This window comes from Bombina bombina, chromosome 6 (assembly GCF_027579735.1).
Source record: "Bombina bombina isolate aBomBom1 chromosome 6, aBomBom1.pri, whole genome shotgun sequence".
Classification (NCBI taxonomy): domain Eukaryota; kingdom Metazoa; phylum Chordata; class Amphibia; order Anura; family Bombinatoridae; genus Bombina; species Bombina bombina.
The window spans coordinates 167,860,593-167,879,256 of NC_069504.1; the positions used below are offsets into that span (position 1 = coordinate 167,860,593).

Consider the following 18,664-nt stretch of genomic DNA (forward strand, 5'->3'; position numbering starts at 1 on the left):
TATGGGTGTTAGTGTACTTTTTAGCACTTTAGTTATGAGTTTTATGTTACGGCGTTGTACCATAAAACTCTTAACTACTGACTTTTAAAAGCGTTAGGACTCTTGACAGGGTAGGGTGTACAGCTCACTTTTTGGCCTTCCAGGGCAGACTCGTAATACCGGCGCTATGGAAGTCCCATAGAAAAAAGACTTTACGAAGTTTATGTAAATCGTTTTGCGGTAAGGCCAAAGAAGTGACCCAAAACCTGCAAGACTCGTAATACCAGCAGGCGTAAAAAAAAGCAGCGTTAGGACCTCTTGACGCTGCTTTTTTACCCTAACACACAACTCGTAATCTAGCCGTGAGTCATTACCAGATGATACAAGCACCTTAGTCTCTCTGAGGAAGTACTGTGTTTAAAATGCTGGTGCACGGTGCAAACAAATTTCAAAGTTTTGTATATTTCCACTCCCCTTGTACCATGTGATAGCAATCAGCCAATCACAAATGCATATATGTATAGTCTGTGAATTCTTGCACATGCTCAGTAGGATCTGGTGACTCAAAAATTGTAAATATAAAAGACTGTGCACATTTTTTTTAATGGAAGTAAATTGGAAAGTTGTTTAAAATTACATACTGTATCTGAATCATGAAAATTTAATTTAACCTGAGTGTCCCTTTAATACACATTTGAAACAACTATAGCTTTTATTAGAAGTGTTTGTGCTAATACATGTATATTACAAAAATACTTCTATTCAAAACTGAAATGCATCCATATGGATTTCAATTTTGGTTTGAATGTCCCTTTAATTTTACAGAGTCAGAAAAGTACAGAAAATGGTTAATGACTTTTTCTTCGCTCACAATTAATTGCTTGCAATGGACCTTTCTAAACACTTTGCCCCCACCTCAATATACATCTTTCTGATCTATGGCCAGGCGCCAAATGCTGTCATTTTTTTTTTTCTTCACAGACATATGCCAGAGAAATATTAAATATCAGAACAAGAGTTTCATTTTCATTTGACAGTAGAAAATCAATTTTAGTATAAATATTGTTTTACCATTTTTTTATTTCCATTTTATTACAGACCGGATGGACTTGGATCAGTTACAGTTGAAGAAAAAGAAAGATTTGAAGCAATAAAAGAGCGACTTGCCTCACTATTAGAAAACCAAATAAGCCACTTCAGGTAAGGAAATGTATGTTAAAACAATAGTCAGCAGGTGTTATTGATTCTAGTTACTAACTGTCCAATTTGTGCAGCTATTCTTTATCGTAGTAATGCAATATGTTTTGTTTTATCATAAATTAGAATACAGGCAAATTGTTTTTATTGTTTGATTTTGTACTTCAAATTAATTCCAGCAGATAGCCTCAGGCCTACAAATGAATGCAGTAAATGTCACTTAAAGTGAATGTAAATTTTGAAGATAAAGTGCCCGGTTTTTAAAAATTTTATTAAAAACAGGGGCACTTTAATTCATCAAAATGTACATTTCACTTGTGTTGTGAAAATACCTTTGAATCTTAACAGCCACTGCATTGCTTCCTCCGCCTGTCACAAAGCCTCTTCCTGGGTCTAAAATGAGTAATCCGGCTTCCTCCAATCACGGCGTTGAATCAGACACTGATTCCCCTGGGGAGGATGACTGATCATTCATTTCTGACGTAGGACGAAGCTTGCGACAACCGGGGGAAGCTGGAGTGGCTGTCAAGATTAAAAGGTAAGTATTTTCGCAACACAAGTGAAATGTAAATTTTTATGAATTAAAGTGCCCCTGTTTTTAATCAAATTTTTAAAAACCGGGCACTTTATCATAAAAATTTACTTTCACTTTAAAGAGGCATTGTACTGTAAAATGTTCTACTCTTTAAAATATTCCATATGAGCCATTTTACTTGCTGGAACAAATTAGATTGTTTACATAGAGCTTTCTTTACTTTTATTTTGTCATTTGAAATATCTGCTTTGCCATTTAAACCCACTACTTAGACTAAAAATTTAAATACTGCAGAATTGGCAATAGGGGGAAAAACTGTGAAGTAAGAGGCATCAGCAGAAATCAACTTCCCAGTGGGTTTGGGATAGAGAGTCCATGCCACTTGTAATTCTGTTCCTATAGCAGCTTTGAATATTGTCCTATTGTCAGCTTCTTTCCTAAAAACAATCAGCGAGATTACGAGTTTGGCGTTAGCCTTAAAAAGCAGCGTTAAGGGGTCCTAACGCTGCTTTTTATCTAACGCTAGTATTACGAGTCAGGCAGGAAAGGGTCTACCGCTCACTTTTATTCCGCGACTCGAGGCTACCACAAATCCCCTTACGTCAATTGCGTATCCTATCTTTTTAATGGGATTTGCCTAACGCCGGTATTACAAGATTTGGAAGAAGTGAGCAGTAGACCCTCCCCTGGCAAGACTTCTACCGCTTTTAAAAGTCAGTAGTTAAGAGTTTTATGGGCTAACGCTGGCACATAAAACTCTTAACTAAAGTGCTAACAAGTACACTAACACCCATAAACTACATATTAACCCCTAAACCGAGGCCCCCCCACATTGCAAACACTATAATAAATATTTTTAACTCCTAAGCTGCCGACCGGACATCGCCACCACCTACATTATACTTATGAACCCCTAATCTGCTGCCCCTAACATCGCTGCAATCTACATTATAGTTATTAACCCCTAATCTGCCACCCCCAACGTCGCCGCAACCTAACTACATTTATTAACCCCTAATCTGCCGACCGGACATCGCCGCCACTTTAATAAATGTATTAACCCCTAAACTGCCGCACACCCGCCTCGCAAACACTAGTTAATTTTTATTAACCCCTAATCTGCCTGCCCTAACATCGCCGACACCTACTTACATTTATTAACCCCTAATCTGCCACCACCAACGTCGCCGCTACTATAATAAAGTTATGAATCCCTAAACCTAAGTTTAACCCTAACACCCCCCCTAATTTAAATATAATTTAAATACATCTAAATAAAATTACTACAATTAAATAAATTATTCCTATTTAAAACTAAATACTTACCTGTAAAATAAACCATAAGATAGCTACAATATAATTAATAATTACATTAGCTATCTTATGATTTATTTTTATTTTACTGGCAACTTTGTATGTATTTTAACTAGGTACAATAGTTATTAAATAGTTATTAACTATTTAATAACTACCTAGCTAGAATAAGTACAGAATTACCTGTAAAATAAATCCTAACCTAAGTTACAATTACACTACACTATCATTAAATAAATTACATAAACTACCTACAATTCATTACAATTAAATACAATAAACTAAATTACGAAAACAAACAAACACTAAATTACGGGAAAAAAAACAACTAAATTACAGAAAATAAAAAATTACAAGAAGTTTAAACTAATTACACCTAATCTAAGCCCCCTAATAAAATAAAAAGCCCCCCAAAATAATAAAAAGCCCTACCCTATACCAAATTTCAAATAGCCCTTAAAAGGGCATTTTGCAGGGCATTGCCCCAAAGTAATCAGCTCTTTTACCTGTAAAAAAAAGAATGCAATACCCCCCAACATTACAACCCACCACCCACATACCCCTACTCTAAAACCCACCCAATACCCCCTTAAAAAAACCTAACACTACCCCATTGAAGATCACCCTACCTTGAGCCGTCTTCACCCAGCCGGGCACCAGTGGTCATCCGATCCGTCCAGAAGTCTTCATCCGATGGGCCAGAAGAGGACATCCAGACCGGCAGAAGTCTTCATTCTATCCGGGCAGAAGAGGAAAATAGGACCAGGAGAAGGCTTCATCCAAGCGGCATCTTCTATCTTCATCCATCCAACAAGGAACGACTCTATCTTGAAGACCTCCGGCGCGGAACATCCTTCTAGGCTGACGAACTAACGACGAATGACGTTTCCTTTAAATTACGTAATACAAGATGGCGTCCCTTGAATTCTGATTGGCTGATAGGATTCTATCAGCCAATTGGAATTAAGGTAAGAAATATCAGATTGGTTGATGCTATCAGCCAATCGGATTGAAGTTCAATCCGATTGGCTGATTGGATCAGCCAATAGAATGCAAGGTCAATTCTACTGGCTGATCCAATCAGCCAATCGGATTGAACTTCAATCCGATTGGCTGATAGTATCAACCAATCGGATTTTTCCTACCTTAATTCCGATTGGCTGATAGAATCCTATCAGCCAATTGGAATTCGAGGGACGCCATCCTGGATGACGTCATTTAAAGGAACCGTCATTCATCGTTAGTTTGTTGGCCTAGAAGGATGTTCCGCACCGGAGGTCTTCAAGATGGAGTCGTTCCTCGTCGGATGGATGAAGATAGAAGATGCTGCTTGGATGAAGCCTTCTCCCGGTCCGGATGTCCTCTTCTGCCCGGATAGGATGAAGACTTCTGCCGGTCTGGATGTCCTCTTCTGGCCCATCGGATGAAGACTTCTGGATGGATCGGATGACCACTGGTGCCCGGCTGGGTGAAGACGGCTCAAGGTAGGGTGATCTTCAATGGGGTAGTGTTAGGTTTTTTTTAAGGGAGTATTGGGTGGGTTTTAGAGTAGGGGTGTGTCGTTGGGGGCGGCAGATTATGGGTTAATAAATATAATGTAGGTGTCGGCGATGTTGGGGACAGCAGATTAGGGGTTCATAAGTATAATGTAGGTGGCGGCGGTGTCTGGAGCGGCAGATTAGGGGTTAATAATATAATGCAGGTGGCGACGATGTCGGAGGAGGCAGATTAGGGGTTAATAAGTGTAAGATTAGGGGTGTTTAGACTTGGGGTTCATGTTAGGGTGTTAGGTGCAGACATATTTTTTCTTTCCCCATAGGAAACAATGGGGCTGCGTTAGAAGCTGGAAGCTGCTTTTTTGCAGGTGTTAGTTTTTTTTTCCAGCCAGCTCAGCCCCATTGTTTCCTATGGGGAAATCGTGCACAAGCACGTTTTAGCCAACTTACCGCTACTGTAAGCTACGCTGGTATTACAGTGAGATGTGGAGCTAAATTTGCTCAATGCTCACTTTTCTGAGGCTAACGCAGCCATTCAGAAAACTTGTAATACCAGCGTTGTTTAAAGTGAGCGCTGGAAAAAAAGGCTCGTTAGCAATGCAAGTCTTTACCGACAAAACTCGTAATCCAGCCGAATGTATCTTTAAAGGGATAGTCTACTTCAGAATTGTTTTTTGTTTACAAAAGATAGACAATCCCTTTATTACCCATTCCCCAGCTTTGCATAACCAACACTGTTATATCAATATACTTTTAACCTTTATGATTACCTTGTAGCTAAGCCTCTGCAGACTTCCCCTTATTTCACTTCTTTTGACAAATTTGCATTTTAGCCAATCAGTGCTGCCTTCTATGTAGCTCCACAGGCGTGAGCACAATATTATCTATATGGTACACATGAACTAATACCCTCTAGCTGTGAAAAAACTGCCAAATGCATTCAGATAAGAGGTGGCCTTCAAGGGCTAAGAGATTAGCATATGAGCCTACCTAGGTTTAGGTTTTAACAAAAAATACCAAGAAAACAAAGCAAATTTGATGATAAAATTAAATTGGAAAGTTATTTACATTTACATGCCCTACCTGAATTATGAAAGTTTAATTTTGAATAGACTGTCTGTTTAACATCTGTGATTGCAACCTATATATACTGATATAAATATGTATTCAAAATCAGAATTTAATTAAATGGAATTGCCATCTTAATTGAGTACACAGAGTTTGTATTTGCTATTATATATTTTTACATTGCCAACAATTAATAATTTAGTAAAGTCATAATTAAGGCCATATGTGGTGTGCATTGATCTCAAATAATGCTAAATGAGATATGCACTTGAAATGTGTTACATTATTTACATTTCATGTAAGCCTAATAATCTTCCTCAGCATGCCCAGTGGGACCTCTTTATCCCAAGTGTTATGGGTAATCCTGGGATCTATAACATTCATTTATAAACTCTGTTTCTTGGTTGTACCAAGATTGTAAACAATGGCTCAATTAGAAGGCTTATGCAAATGCCTGATGAAGAATTATTATGGATTGGAGGCAAATACAAAAGATAATGTTTCAATTTATTTAAAAAGGATTAGCCACAACGAGTTACAAGTTAATTCAGTCTGTGGTCCTCATTATCACATGTACTAATGCTAATGAAGCTAAGAATCATGTTGAGTAGAGGAGAACTCTTTTTTATGAATCAAATGATGTTTTTATTATTTACCTCTGGGAATAAATATGTTACACTAATATTGAAATGTATTAAATGTCTTGGAATTATTGAAATGTGCAAAATATTTGATATGTAATATTATTTTATTGTACTGAACAGATACTGTTTTCCTTTTGGAAGACCAGAAGGAGCGCTGAAAGCTACGCTGTCTTTGCTTGAAAGGGTACGTAATGAGGCATCTTATTTTCCCACAATTTGAGTAACTAGAGTCTTTGAACCAAACAAGCATATATCATCGTCATCTGCATAAATAGATAATTAGATAAATAGATACATTGGTATCATTTGATGAAAAGAATACCTCGGTTGTCTCAGAAGCCGCTGATTGGTGCCTGTGCATATATGCCTCATGTTATTGGCTCACGCAATGTGTTCATCTTGCCCCCAGTAGTGCATTGCTGCTTCTTCAACAAAGGATACCAAGAGAATGAAGCAAATTACACAATAGAAGTAAATTGGAAAGTTGTTTAAAATTGTATTCTCTAACTAAATCATGAAAGAAAATTTTTGGGTTTTATGTCCCTTTAAGTTATCTAAAAAGATAAGTGAAAAAAATGTATCAACTACCTTACCTGGATCCTTCTTTAATTAAGAAAAAAAAAAAAAAAATATATATATATATATATATATATGTGGCACAGTTTTCTATTTATGATTATGAGACATACATATACATATATACACATACACATATGTAAATATAGTTGCCTAACGTCTTAGTTTAGTGTAGTTCAAGAAAAGATGATTTGATCCCACAAAAGGTCCATATATTTAATGAATGGGTAATAATTTGAGTGCTGACGATGAAGTGGTAAGAGTTAACAGATAATCTGAAATGGCTTTTAGTGCTTCAATAAAAAAAATAAAGTATTGATCATTTATATTTAAATACATATAGTACAGATAAAAACAAATCAAGCAAGAGAACTGAGGTAGTGGTAATAGTTTTTTGAAGTCTGAGTTTGACATCAAGCCTAGCAGATAGTGAAAGAACAAGTCCCCTGGATAGCAGGTACTGGTTAGCATGATACTAGTGACACATCAGCAGGACATAGCTGTGGTTGATGACCAGCAGGACACTATATGCAAAGGCATCAGGACAAGGAGATGTAAGTCCAGAGGCTACAAATAAATGGTACACAGACAACCAAGTGTCAGACACATTTTCCTAAAATAGTATTAGCACTGCAGTTTATCAAGGAGCACTGAGGCACATTCTAAATATGAAGAGACCTGTAGGTGCTAAATATTATGCCCCTCTTGTTGGTCTGCTGGGGGGTGATAAGGGTTCTAAAAGATTTGGGACAAGTGTTGATCAATACCATAGTGATCACCTGGCAATTATAGGTACATACTACCACATCATTCAAAATTGTGAGATATATTCCCTCTTTCAAATAAGCAGTGTCATTCACCTCAGATTAAATCAGAGCTGGAGATAGTGACCATGTCATTGCCTGGTTTCTCCTCATAACTAAATCCTGGTGTCCTAGGGGGACAAGTGTTCTCTCATTTGAGAGAGGGGCTTCTCCTCTCTAAATGAAATGGAGAAAATAGGGGCTTCATTAAAGGGACAGTCAACACCAACATTGTTATTGTTTAAAAAGATAGATAATGCCTTTACTACCCATTCCCTAGCTTTGCACAACCGACATTGTTATATTAATATACTTTATAATATTTAAACCTCAAAATTTCTGCCTGTTGGTAAGCCTACAGACACCCCATGCTTTTTTATTAGATATTCACAACAGGAGACTGCTAATTAATGTGGGCAATAAAGATAACATTGTGCTCACTAATTTCCATGTGAATAGAGTGGAACTGACCTCTAAAATAGCAACCGCATTCTAGGAAAGAGGTTAAGCATATTTTATGTTATGTGTATGTGCATTTCATTCAGTTCATAATTATATATCCCTGTAAAAAGAAAGTTTGTGTAAAATGTATGTAGTATACATGTAAAATAAAAGTAAATCATTTCAGTTTTTCAAAATAAATTTGTTTGTGCTCAATAAATCTATTTTTGTTTCCATGCTTGTGAAGGGGTATCCCTGTACATCAATACATATTTAGGTATAAATCCCTCATTGTTAATTGTACGAGATGATAATGAAAAAGGGCAGTTGTAACTGTGATTTTATAGAATCCTCCTACACAATATTATTTATATTGGAAATGTGATATGTGCAGTTAATGACTTTTTTCTCTTCAATGAAAGTATATTGTTCATCTCTGTAAACAGTTGACTTTAAATATACTTGATTTTAGAATAACAATTACATTGTATGGGTACAGTACTAAATGAATTATATTTAATTTAATTTGATTTTTTTCCCCTCCATTTATCAAACCAAAATGTAATAATTAATTTTATTTTATAGAGAATTAGAATTTTGTCCTATTTATTTTTTAAATTAAACTTCTAATATTTAGCACAAAACGTTTTACTTGCCATTAACCCTTTAACTACTGTGAATTTCAGAGAAAAACTTGCCTAACGTACCAGATCATTTTTAAAAAAATTTGCTATTACATTGTTTAAACAGAGAGTTTTTGATTTTTTTGATTTACCTTTAAAAATGATGTATTCTTTAAAGTTGACAACCCAAGGTATTGATCTAGGCCATTTTGGTATATTTGATGCCACAATTTGGCCACCAGATACAATCGTATAAAAGAAACAGTTAACTTTCTTTTTAATGTGACGATAGTCCACGAAAATCCTTACTTGTGGGAATTCATCTCCTGGCCACCAGGACGAGACATAGACACCCCACAACAAACTTTAAACGGACGTTGTATACTAGATTTTTCTTTGCATAAATGTTTTGTAGTTGATCTATTTATATAGCCCATACGGGTTTTTTTGCTTTTTTTTTTTTTTTTTTAAAATGTATAGTTTTGCTTATTTTTAAATAACATTCAGCTAGATTATGAGTTTTGAGCGATATAGGGAAATTAATGAGCGCCACAAAAGCGTTGTTATTTCTTCTCCCTATAGCGCTGCTATTACAGGTTTAAAAAAAGCCGGCTTGTGCGGGCGATATGGTGACGTTGAGCTCCATACTGCACCGAAATACAAGCACTGCTTTGACGTGCTTGTGTAAATGGATCGTCGGGGGTTAGTGTTAGGTTTTTTTAAGGGTTTATTGGGTGGGTTTTATTTTTAGATTAGGGTTTTGGGCAATGTAAAAGAGCTAAATGCCCTTTTAAGGGCAAAGGCCATCCAAATACCCTTTTCAGGGCAATGTTTAGCTTAGGTTTATTTAGATAGGTTTTTATTTGGGGGTTTTTGGTTGTGTGGGTGGTGGGTTTTACTGTTGGGGGGTTGTTATTTTTTTTTTACAGGTAAAAGAGCTGATTTTTTTTGGGACAATGCTCCGCAAAATGCTCTTTTAAGGGCCATTGGTAGTTTAGTGTAGGCTAGGGTTTTTTTATTTTGGGGGGGCTTTTTTATTTTGATAGGGCTATTAGATTAGGAGTAATTCGTTTTTATTTTTGATTATTTTATTTTTTATTTTGTGTAATTTAGTGTTTATATTTTTTTGTAATTTAGATAATTGTATTTTATTAATTTAATTTATTTTATTCTATTGTAATGTTAGGTTTAAGTGTAAAGCAGGTTAGGTTTTATTTTACAGGTAAATTTGTATTTATTTTAGCTAGGTATATAGTAAATAGTTAATAACTATTTACTAACTAGTCTACCTAGTTAAAATAAATACAAACATACCTGTGAAATAAAAATAAAACCTAAGATAGCTACAATGTAACTATTAGTTATCTTGTAGCTAGCTTAGTTTTTTTTTAAAAGGTAAGTATTTAGTTTTAAATAGGAATTATTTAGGTAATAATTGTAAGTTTAATTTAGATTTATTTTAATTATATTTAAGTTAGGGAGGGTTAGAGTTAGGGTTATGGTTAGGGTTACATTAGGATTAGGGGTTAATATATTTATGTAGAGTTAGTGATGTGGGAGGCCAGAGGTTTAGGGGTTAATAGTTTATATTATTATATTTCGTTGTGGGGGACTTGCGGTTTAGTGGTTAATAGGTTTATTAAAGCGGCGGTGTGGGCGGACGGCAGGTTAGGGGTTAATAATCTTTAAATAGTGTTTGCTATGCGGGAGTGTGGCGGTTTAGGGGTTAATCGGTTTATTATAGTGGGGATGATGTCGGGGAGAGGCGGAATAGGGATTAATACATTTTTAAAGTGGCGCCGATGTCCGGAGCGGCAGATTAGGGGTTAATATTTTTATTATAGTGTTTGCGATGTGGGAGGGCCTCGGTTTAAGGGTTAATAGGTAGTTTATGGGTGTTAGTTTACTTTTTAACATTTAGTTATGAGTTTTATGCTACAGTTTTATAACGTAAAACTCATAACTACTGACTTTAGATGGCGGTACAGATCTTGTCGGTTATAGAGTGTACCGCTCACTTTTTGGCGTTCACTCATAACGCAAAACTCGTAATCTAGCTGAAAGTGCTGATTTCCAGACTCCTATCCAAGCCCCAACGTTTTAGAAGTAGACTGTTGTCTACCTACTCCAGCTTGATCCTGTTTGTTTAAAGGGTATTTTTATATGCATGGGAGGGGGTAGTGTCTGCTCTTTTTGCTTTCCAGCCCATTTCAATGAGTGTCCCAGTCTAACCTTTTCAACAGTGCTAAACTGGGAGCTTCTAAGTAAGTTTTTAAAAGGTTTTATACTGGATTTTTAGATCAGTATCAGTGCATATTATAGTAGTGTCTATTACATGCAGTTATATGAACATTGGTATATACTGTCCCTTTAAGTATCCCTCCTACTTCCCTTCCACTCGTTAAGGAGAAAGGCAAGGATAGAGGTGCTCAGGATTTATTAAAAGTTTATAGGGATGTTAATCCCAAAATATTTTCCTTCAATGGATAATTCATGGAAGAGAGGGACATAGGAGAGTACTGACTGTGCAATATGTTCTTAGATAGAAAGGAGGTTGTTCAGATCCAAGGAAGGATCGCTATACGAGCGCAGGGATTAGTAAGTATATTGCGCCTTGCAGTATTATAGAGAACGCAGTGTGGGTGTTTTTTTAGCTCTGGAATAGAATGGTTTAAGTTACCTACCTCCATCTAGTTGCATCTTTTGTGCGCTCTGCTTCCCTGCATCACTCTGCTGGCGGCCATTATGTGTATCAGCGTGACTGCCTCTTTTTTTTAACCGGAGGAGGTAAGATTCCTTAATCCGGGAGTGAAGGGGATATTTTGATGTTTTTTGTACGCCATGGTTGAGCGTTCTTTTGCGGCCTAGTTTTTAAGGTTCCAGCAATTGTAGTAGAAGGTTAAGTTAATTTGTTATTGGGGTATATATATATATATTCTGATCTTGTACTACTGTTATTTATGAGTGGATATTACAGTATTTTCTGTGCAGTTGCTCAAGTACTGTTATTTATTGCCATACAATATATACTTTTTTTGTGAGTGTATACTACAGTATTTCCCTTATCTTTTATTACTGTTATTTATTTTCATACAATAGTACTCCTTTAGTTGTAATGGGGATACTATGGTATTTTCCATATCTGGTACTAATTACATTGCAATAGTATACCTTTCTATCTGGGAGTATACTCCTAGTTCAGATATCTGGTTCTGTATTAATTCTTCACCTTCTCAGGGTGGATTGTCTTCCTTTAGTTATGATGTTCAAGTTCCTTTATTTAGGAAATTTGATAACCTTAAAGGGACACTAAACCCAAAATTTTTCTTTCATGATTCAGTTAGAGAATGTAATTTTAAACAACATTCAAATTTACTTCTATTATCTAATTAGTTTTATTTTTTTGATATCCTTTGTTGAAGAAATAACAATGCATGTGGGTGAGCCAATCACACGAGGCATCTATGTGCACCTACCAATCAGCAGCTACTGAGCCTATCTAGATATGCTTTTCAGCAAAGAATATCAAGAGAATGAAACAAATTAGATAATAGAAGTAAATTAGAAAGTTGTTTAAAATTGCACGCTCTTTCTAAATCATGATAGAAAAAAAATTGGGTTTCATGTACCTTTAACACTTCAGGGTCACAGACATGCTGAGGATCAGGTTTTATTAAAAAAAAAGAAGAAGAAGAAGAAGAAGAAGAAGAAGAAGAAGAAGAAATAAAAGGATTCGTCTTGATCTTTCTAGTCTGGAATGTGTCCAAGCAATCAAAGAGTCTATCTCCAATGCTAAATTTGTATGTGGACAGGTTTAGCTTTTTCCGAAGGCCTGGTCTGTTCGGTATCCCTCGGTTCTAGAAATAATTTCTCAAAAGTACAGGACAAGTTTTCAGTCAAGGTCTTCAGAGGTTCCTTTTGCATCATTCATCAAAGAGTATGGGCAGGATCTGGAGGTTTTGGGAGTATTTACCCCTGTTCCTAGGACAGAATGAAGGATACATTTTTATTCCATGCTTTCGTTTAACTTGAGCTCTACCTTTACAAAGAACCTACTCAGGTTTCTTGGCAGTTATGGCTGGAGACTATGTGTGTCCAAGAGTTTGTTCAATTAGTTTACAATGCCCTTTTGGGGTAGCCATAGATTTGGTCTCCATGAGGCTGGTCTTGACAGTCCAATGCCTGCTCATATTACAATTGACTTACCGGAATTTACAATCCCTATCTCAGTTACCATAGCTCTGTGTATGGAGGTAGTGGTGTCAGCATCTGCTGCTATTCCATTTGCAGATACCAATTGCATCTATGGCAACTGTACATGTGTTGCCAGTGGAATGGAGGTCTTTCCAACCTGTTAAAACAAATGTTTTATTTCTAGTTAGTGAGACAGTTTCTCGCTTGGTGGATATTTCCCATTACAGTGTTTTCAGGGAATGGATTCTACTTTGTTTGTTAAGGGTCATGCTCTCATGGACACCAGCTTGGCGGGTTGGGGGGCATTCTGGGATGCTTAAAGGGATCAGGGAGTTTGTCATCTCAGGAGGTGAGGCTTCCAATAGATGAAACTGTGTGCTGTTCAGTTCCCTTCATACTGGCCCCTTCTCAAATTAGTTATTTTCATTCTCTTATTTCATTCAACGGGTTGGTACCTGCAGTGTTCTGGCATTGACAGTTTTCCTGTATTCTGAGTTTTGCAGAGATTCTTCAGTGAGTAATCAGACTTTACACTGGGGGAAGGGTCCCTCAATCAAAATGTTGATCTGTTTCTGCAGTGCGAGGTTCTATTGAGGAGATTAATCTCCTGGTGTATTGTCTAATCTACCATCTTCCTGTCAGGGTGCCAGGAATCAGACTGAGATGAGAAGTGCAAAAATAATCACACCTTTATTCATAGCAAAAAATGATAAAAAGTCAAATAACAAGTCAGGAGTCAAAACCAGAGCTGGTAGTCAGACGAGCCGAGTCAGGAACAAGGAAAACAGCAGAGTCAGGAACAAGCCAGGGATCAGGAACCAGGAAGGACGTCAGGCAGCCACGTAATACAAAGGAACTCTCACAAACAGGTCTGAGACAACGCAAAGGCAAAGCATACTGAACAGAGGCCCTTTAAATAATAAGTGATGACATCACAATTCTGAGACTGCACCCTGTCTCACATGGATGATGCACACCAGTCTGGCCATTAAAGGAAGTGTAGGAAATAAGCAGCATCCCCCACAATGCACCATAGTCAGGAAGAGAGGTGAGTAAAATGGCTGCGAGCAGCACATGGCAAACAACAGGGAAAAAAACCCTGACACTTCCAGATTTGAGCCGAGCTTGAGAAATATTCAGGCAGAATTGTTAGACATGCCAGCAGTCTCTAGGACTTATTATTAGCTTTTGTTTTCTTTTTCACCAATTGTGTTTTACTGAGGGTATTGGCTTGATTTAAGCAAAAACAAATCTTTAGAATTTTTAGAGATTCCGCTTGACCCCCAGGAGGTGGTTCACAGATCTGGTGCATCTGCTTGGGGAGGAACATTTAATTGTTTCTCTGAGTGTTTTTTTTTTTTTTTATGCCTGTTACAGGAAGGTTTTTACCAGAAGGTTTGGAACTGTACTTTTATATTTATCAAGGTTTTTATTCTGGTTTTGGTTAAAATCAGACCTATTATCAAATCTATCTCTTCTCCATGAAGTTTGAATCCACTCTAAGAGGCTTACAATGTCTTGTTTTGATCCTTTGCATTAAGAATTATTCAGGTTCTGTCTTGGAAGGTGGTGATTTTTCAATTTTCTTCAGCTAGGTGATTTTCTGAATCTTCTACTCTCTCCCGCGTTCCTCACTATCTGGTGTTTCAGCATCACAATTAAGTTTTGCAATCTTTGTCTGGTTTTTATCTAAGGTGTTTTCTCATTGAAAATTATCCAGGGAATGATGGTTCCTTCCTTGTGTTTTATTCCAAAATTGTCTACATAGAGATTATTGTCAGATCTGAATGTAGGCAGTGCTTTAAAATATTAAGTAAGAGCTACATAGAAATTGTCAGCAGTCTTCTTCTTGCTTGTTGCACATTAAAGGTTATCATAAGTGTCACAAGGCAGCTTCAGTTACAGTTGTTCCTAAATTGAAAAGTTTGTTTTTCGTAGCTCGCTCAGAGGCAGAACAGTTATTGACTTTAAGTTTTATAGCTCATTAACTCATTCTGCGTCTACTTCTTTGGTTTCAGAATGAGGTTTAAGTAGAACATAATACAAAGTTGCACCTTGGTGCTGTTATATTTTCCAAAACTATAATTTGATGTATTTGTCTCGGCAGAAACCGTTTTTGGAAGAAAGGTCCTTCAGGCAATGGTTCCTGGTAAATAGGTGCCTGCTTTTCCTTCTTTCCCACCCATTTTCCTTTTTGGACGCTACAGCTTGGGTATTAGTTCCCACAAGTAAGAATTTCCATCTTAATGGCAGGAGAGTCCACTGCTTCATTCAGTACTTTTGGGAATTAAGAACCTGGCCACCAGGAGGAGTCAAAGACACCCCAGCCAAAGGCTTAAATATCTCCCCGACTCCCCTCATCCCCCAGTCATTCTTTGCCTTTCGTCACTGGAGGTTGGCAGAGAAGTGTTGGTAGATTTAGAGTAGTCTCTTACGGAGGGTAGTACTCTTCGAAATGTTTTAAGTAGTCCTGTCAGCCTCTCAGTGAGAGCATGGATGAATGTTAGAGTCCGGAGATGCAGGGAGAGTCTTGCTGCGAAATCATCCTGACTCAGATTAACTACTCCATAAGCAATCAGCGTTGACGAATTTTGCTGCCTGCTTTTCTGCTCTCAATGCCATGTCAGGAGCGATACTACTACCCTGTCACACTTGAAAGGTGTTCCTGTTCTACGGCATAGATTCTGGTAAGATAGTTTTGTTTATACACATATGATAAGGTAAGAAGACAGGGCCACAGTGTGTCTCCTTTTATCTGTATAGAATCAAGGGTAATACCCTCGGAAAAGGGGTTATTGAACAGGGGGGGGATCTGTGCATAATATTATTTATTGTGTTTTAATGCTGTGTCATGTGTAAGATGAGACTCTGTCAATGTGTGAACTATCAGTTTCTTAGTGAGAGATCGACACGGGTCCTTTTTGGCGCGCCTTCTCTCTAGTGCAGGGGCGGTCCTGCATGGCACTCCATGTGACTGGGTGTGGCCTCTTTAACTTCCTCTTTCTTTACCGGGGGTTATAGGAGATTAAGCTGTTTCTCTGTGGTCCGGGTGATAGGAGGAGGTGAGTGCTCTGGCCATTGGGATATAAAGGTGCCATTTAAATTCTATCTAGTCCGCAATAAAGGTGCAAGCTATGGAGGACTCTGATATGTTAGAGGGTACTCCCTCTTTAATTAAACCTAATCACTGTGTCTATTGTGAGGAGGTTCCGGTTGATCCGCCTGCTCAACTTTGTTCCACATTCTTTGATAAAGTTGCAGTATCTAAAAAGAATAAGATATTTAGTACAACTGGGCTGTCCACCTCTGAGGGTTATCCGTCCCGCGAGGTGTGTTCCCTACACTTGTCTCCGATTGCACATGCAGCTCCCCAGGGCATTGCTAATCCTCCCATGGGAGGGGCCCTTTGGCCACCAGATTTCGCTGATCAGTTACAAACGGCAGTTTCTGCGGCCTTTAATGCCTTACCACGCCCTGCTAAGCGCAAGTGGAAGGTTAAACATAGCTATCCGTCTAAGGGGTCATCTACTCTGCTGGATGTCTCTGACAGATTTTCAGCGGATAAGGATGACTCAGACTCTTCAGAGGACGTACTTTCTGGGTCGGAATCGTCGACTTCTAGGCCTCCGTCTGTGGAGGAGCCAGCAGGGGCGGAACTACCGGTGATGCAGAGTCGCCATTGCGACCGGGCCCAGCAGGTGCCTTACACAGGGGGGCCCAAGACTTCAGTTTGTATTTTTTTTATTATTATTATTATTTTTATTTTTATTTTTTTTCAAAAGCCTGACCTTATCCATTTTAATTTAAATAAAACTAATTCCAATTTCCAGGGCAGCCAGGCATTGCAGCACAATTGCACATGTCACAAACAAACTGTATTTGACATTTGATTGACCTGCCGCCAGCTGCCCTGGAACTTCACATTTTGACGCACTGGTTAAGAGTCTGCCTCCTCCGGACCTGACTGACTGGCTGCACGGAAGCACAGTGTATCTCATCATCAATCTCCTCATGACTGCACGTGCAGGCTCAGCCTAGTCAGTAGCAGGAGTCGAGTCAGTGGAGTGGCACTGGAACTGGTCTGGGTCCTGGGAGTTTGCAGGCTAGCGCGCTGTAGTGAATTAATGAGACGGAGACCAGAGAAGTTGACTGTAAAGACGTCTGGACTCTGGCAGCCACGGTGAGCTCAGGTTAAGGGGGGGGGTTGGGGTGTACACGGGTGGCCGTGTCGAGTTGGCTCTGGCTGTGAGAAAATCTCCCGAATCCCTTCCACTCTCTTGATGACAGTCTGTCTCTCTGCGACAGTCTCACTCTCTCCGCATGCTGCCCGGGTGCCACCATGCCCCCCTGGTCTGTTTCTACCTCTGGGACCGGGTGTCCTCTCATAGAGATGTACTATGCCCGAACTACTCAGAGAGCACTCACCCACTGTCAGCTCCCACAGTACAAGGTAGAGGGTGAGTGGCCTGCTTGGCACAGGTTATATGGGGTTAATAGGTAGATGGGGGCTTAAAGTGTGTCTAAAATGTTTGTGTGGGTACTAGACCCAGTGAGTCAGTGGGCTGTGATTTAGGGTAATATATACCTTTAATGGTCATATGTAGTAAGTGAAGTGTTGTTAATCTGGGTGTGAGTCTCACACCCAGATTATTAACACTTCAATTACTACATATGACCATTCAATTTATTCAAGGTATATATTGCCCTAAATCACAGCCTACTGACTCACCAGGTCTACCCAGTGTTTTAACCATAGAGCTATTCTGGCAATTTTAACTGCCACCTAACCATAAAGTGAAACCTTTTATAATACTGCTGAAGCCTTATCTAAATAAATAAGTTCTTAAATTTGTAACCCTCTTCAACATCAATTGTGAGATTGTGTCTGCTATCAGTGGTCTCTTTAGGTTGGCTGATCAAAAGTGTCTAGCTTCTAGATTGTAAGTGTAAGTAATAGTGTGTCTCTGGGTGAGCGTCTGTGTGTATGTATGTGTGTGCTTGAGTGTGTATGTATGAGTTAGTGCGTGTGCGTATGTATATGTGTGTGTGGGTTTACATGTATATACACACACACACATACATACATACATATATATATATATATATATATATATATGTGTGTGTGTGTGTGTCTGTGTATATGTATATGTGACAGTGTGCTTGTGTGAGTGCATGTATGTGTATATATATGTGTCTGTCTCTTGGCTACAAAATTAGGGCAGTTCCATTTTTCATTTATATCATGGTGGAAGGACTCTTGTGCTGTTTTCTAGTATGGCTTTTACAATGGATTTGTTCTAAAGATTTTAAAAAACAGAAAAAGGAAAATATACATTCAAATAAAAAAAAAGAGAAATGTTTTTTTCTTTTTTGTTTTGTTATGATTTTTTGTTTTAAAGAGGAGAGATAAATAATATAATATATATAATATATACATTTTTTAATGTATAGTATATATATATATATATATATATATATATATATATATATATATATATATATATATATATATATATATATACACAGGGAGTGCAGAATTATTAGGCAAGTTGTATTTTTGAGGATTAATTTTATTATTGAACAACAACCATGTTCTCAATGAACCCAAAAAAACTCATTAATATCAAAGCTGAATATTTTTGGAAGTAGTTTTTAGTTTGTTTTTAGTTTTAGCTATTTTAGGGGGATATCTGTGTGTGCAGGTGACTATTACTGTGCATAATTATTAGGCAACTTAACAAAAAACAAATATATACCCATTTCAATTATTTATTTTTACCAGTGAAACCAATAT

At 37.7% G+C, this 18,664-nt stretch overlaps 1 protein-coding gene across 3 annotated transcripts in view; it reads left to right on the forward strand.

Moving 5' to 3' along the window:
• The window catches only part of CADPS2 (calcium dependent secretion activator 2), a 1,413,577-nt gene that overhangs the window by 796,338 nt on the left and 598,575 nt on the right, over positions 1-18,664 (forward strand). For all 3 annotated transcript variants that reach the window (XM_053716670.1, XM_053716668.1, XM_053716669.1), the window contains exons 14-15: positions 1,078-1,179; positions 6,354-6,417. In XM_053716670.1, the coding sequence (XP_053572645.1) occupies positions 1,078-1,179; positions 6,354-6,417 (166 nt within the window). The remainder of the gene's footprint in view (positions 1-1,077; positions 1,180-6,353; positions 6,418-18,664) is intronic.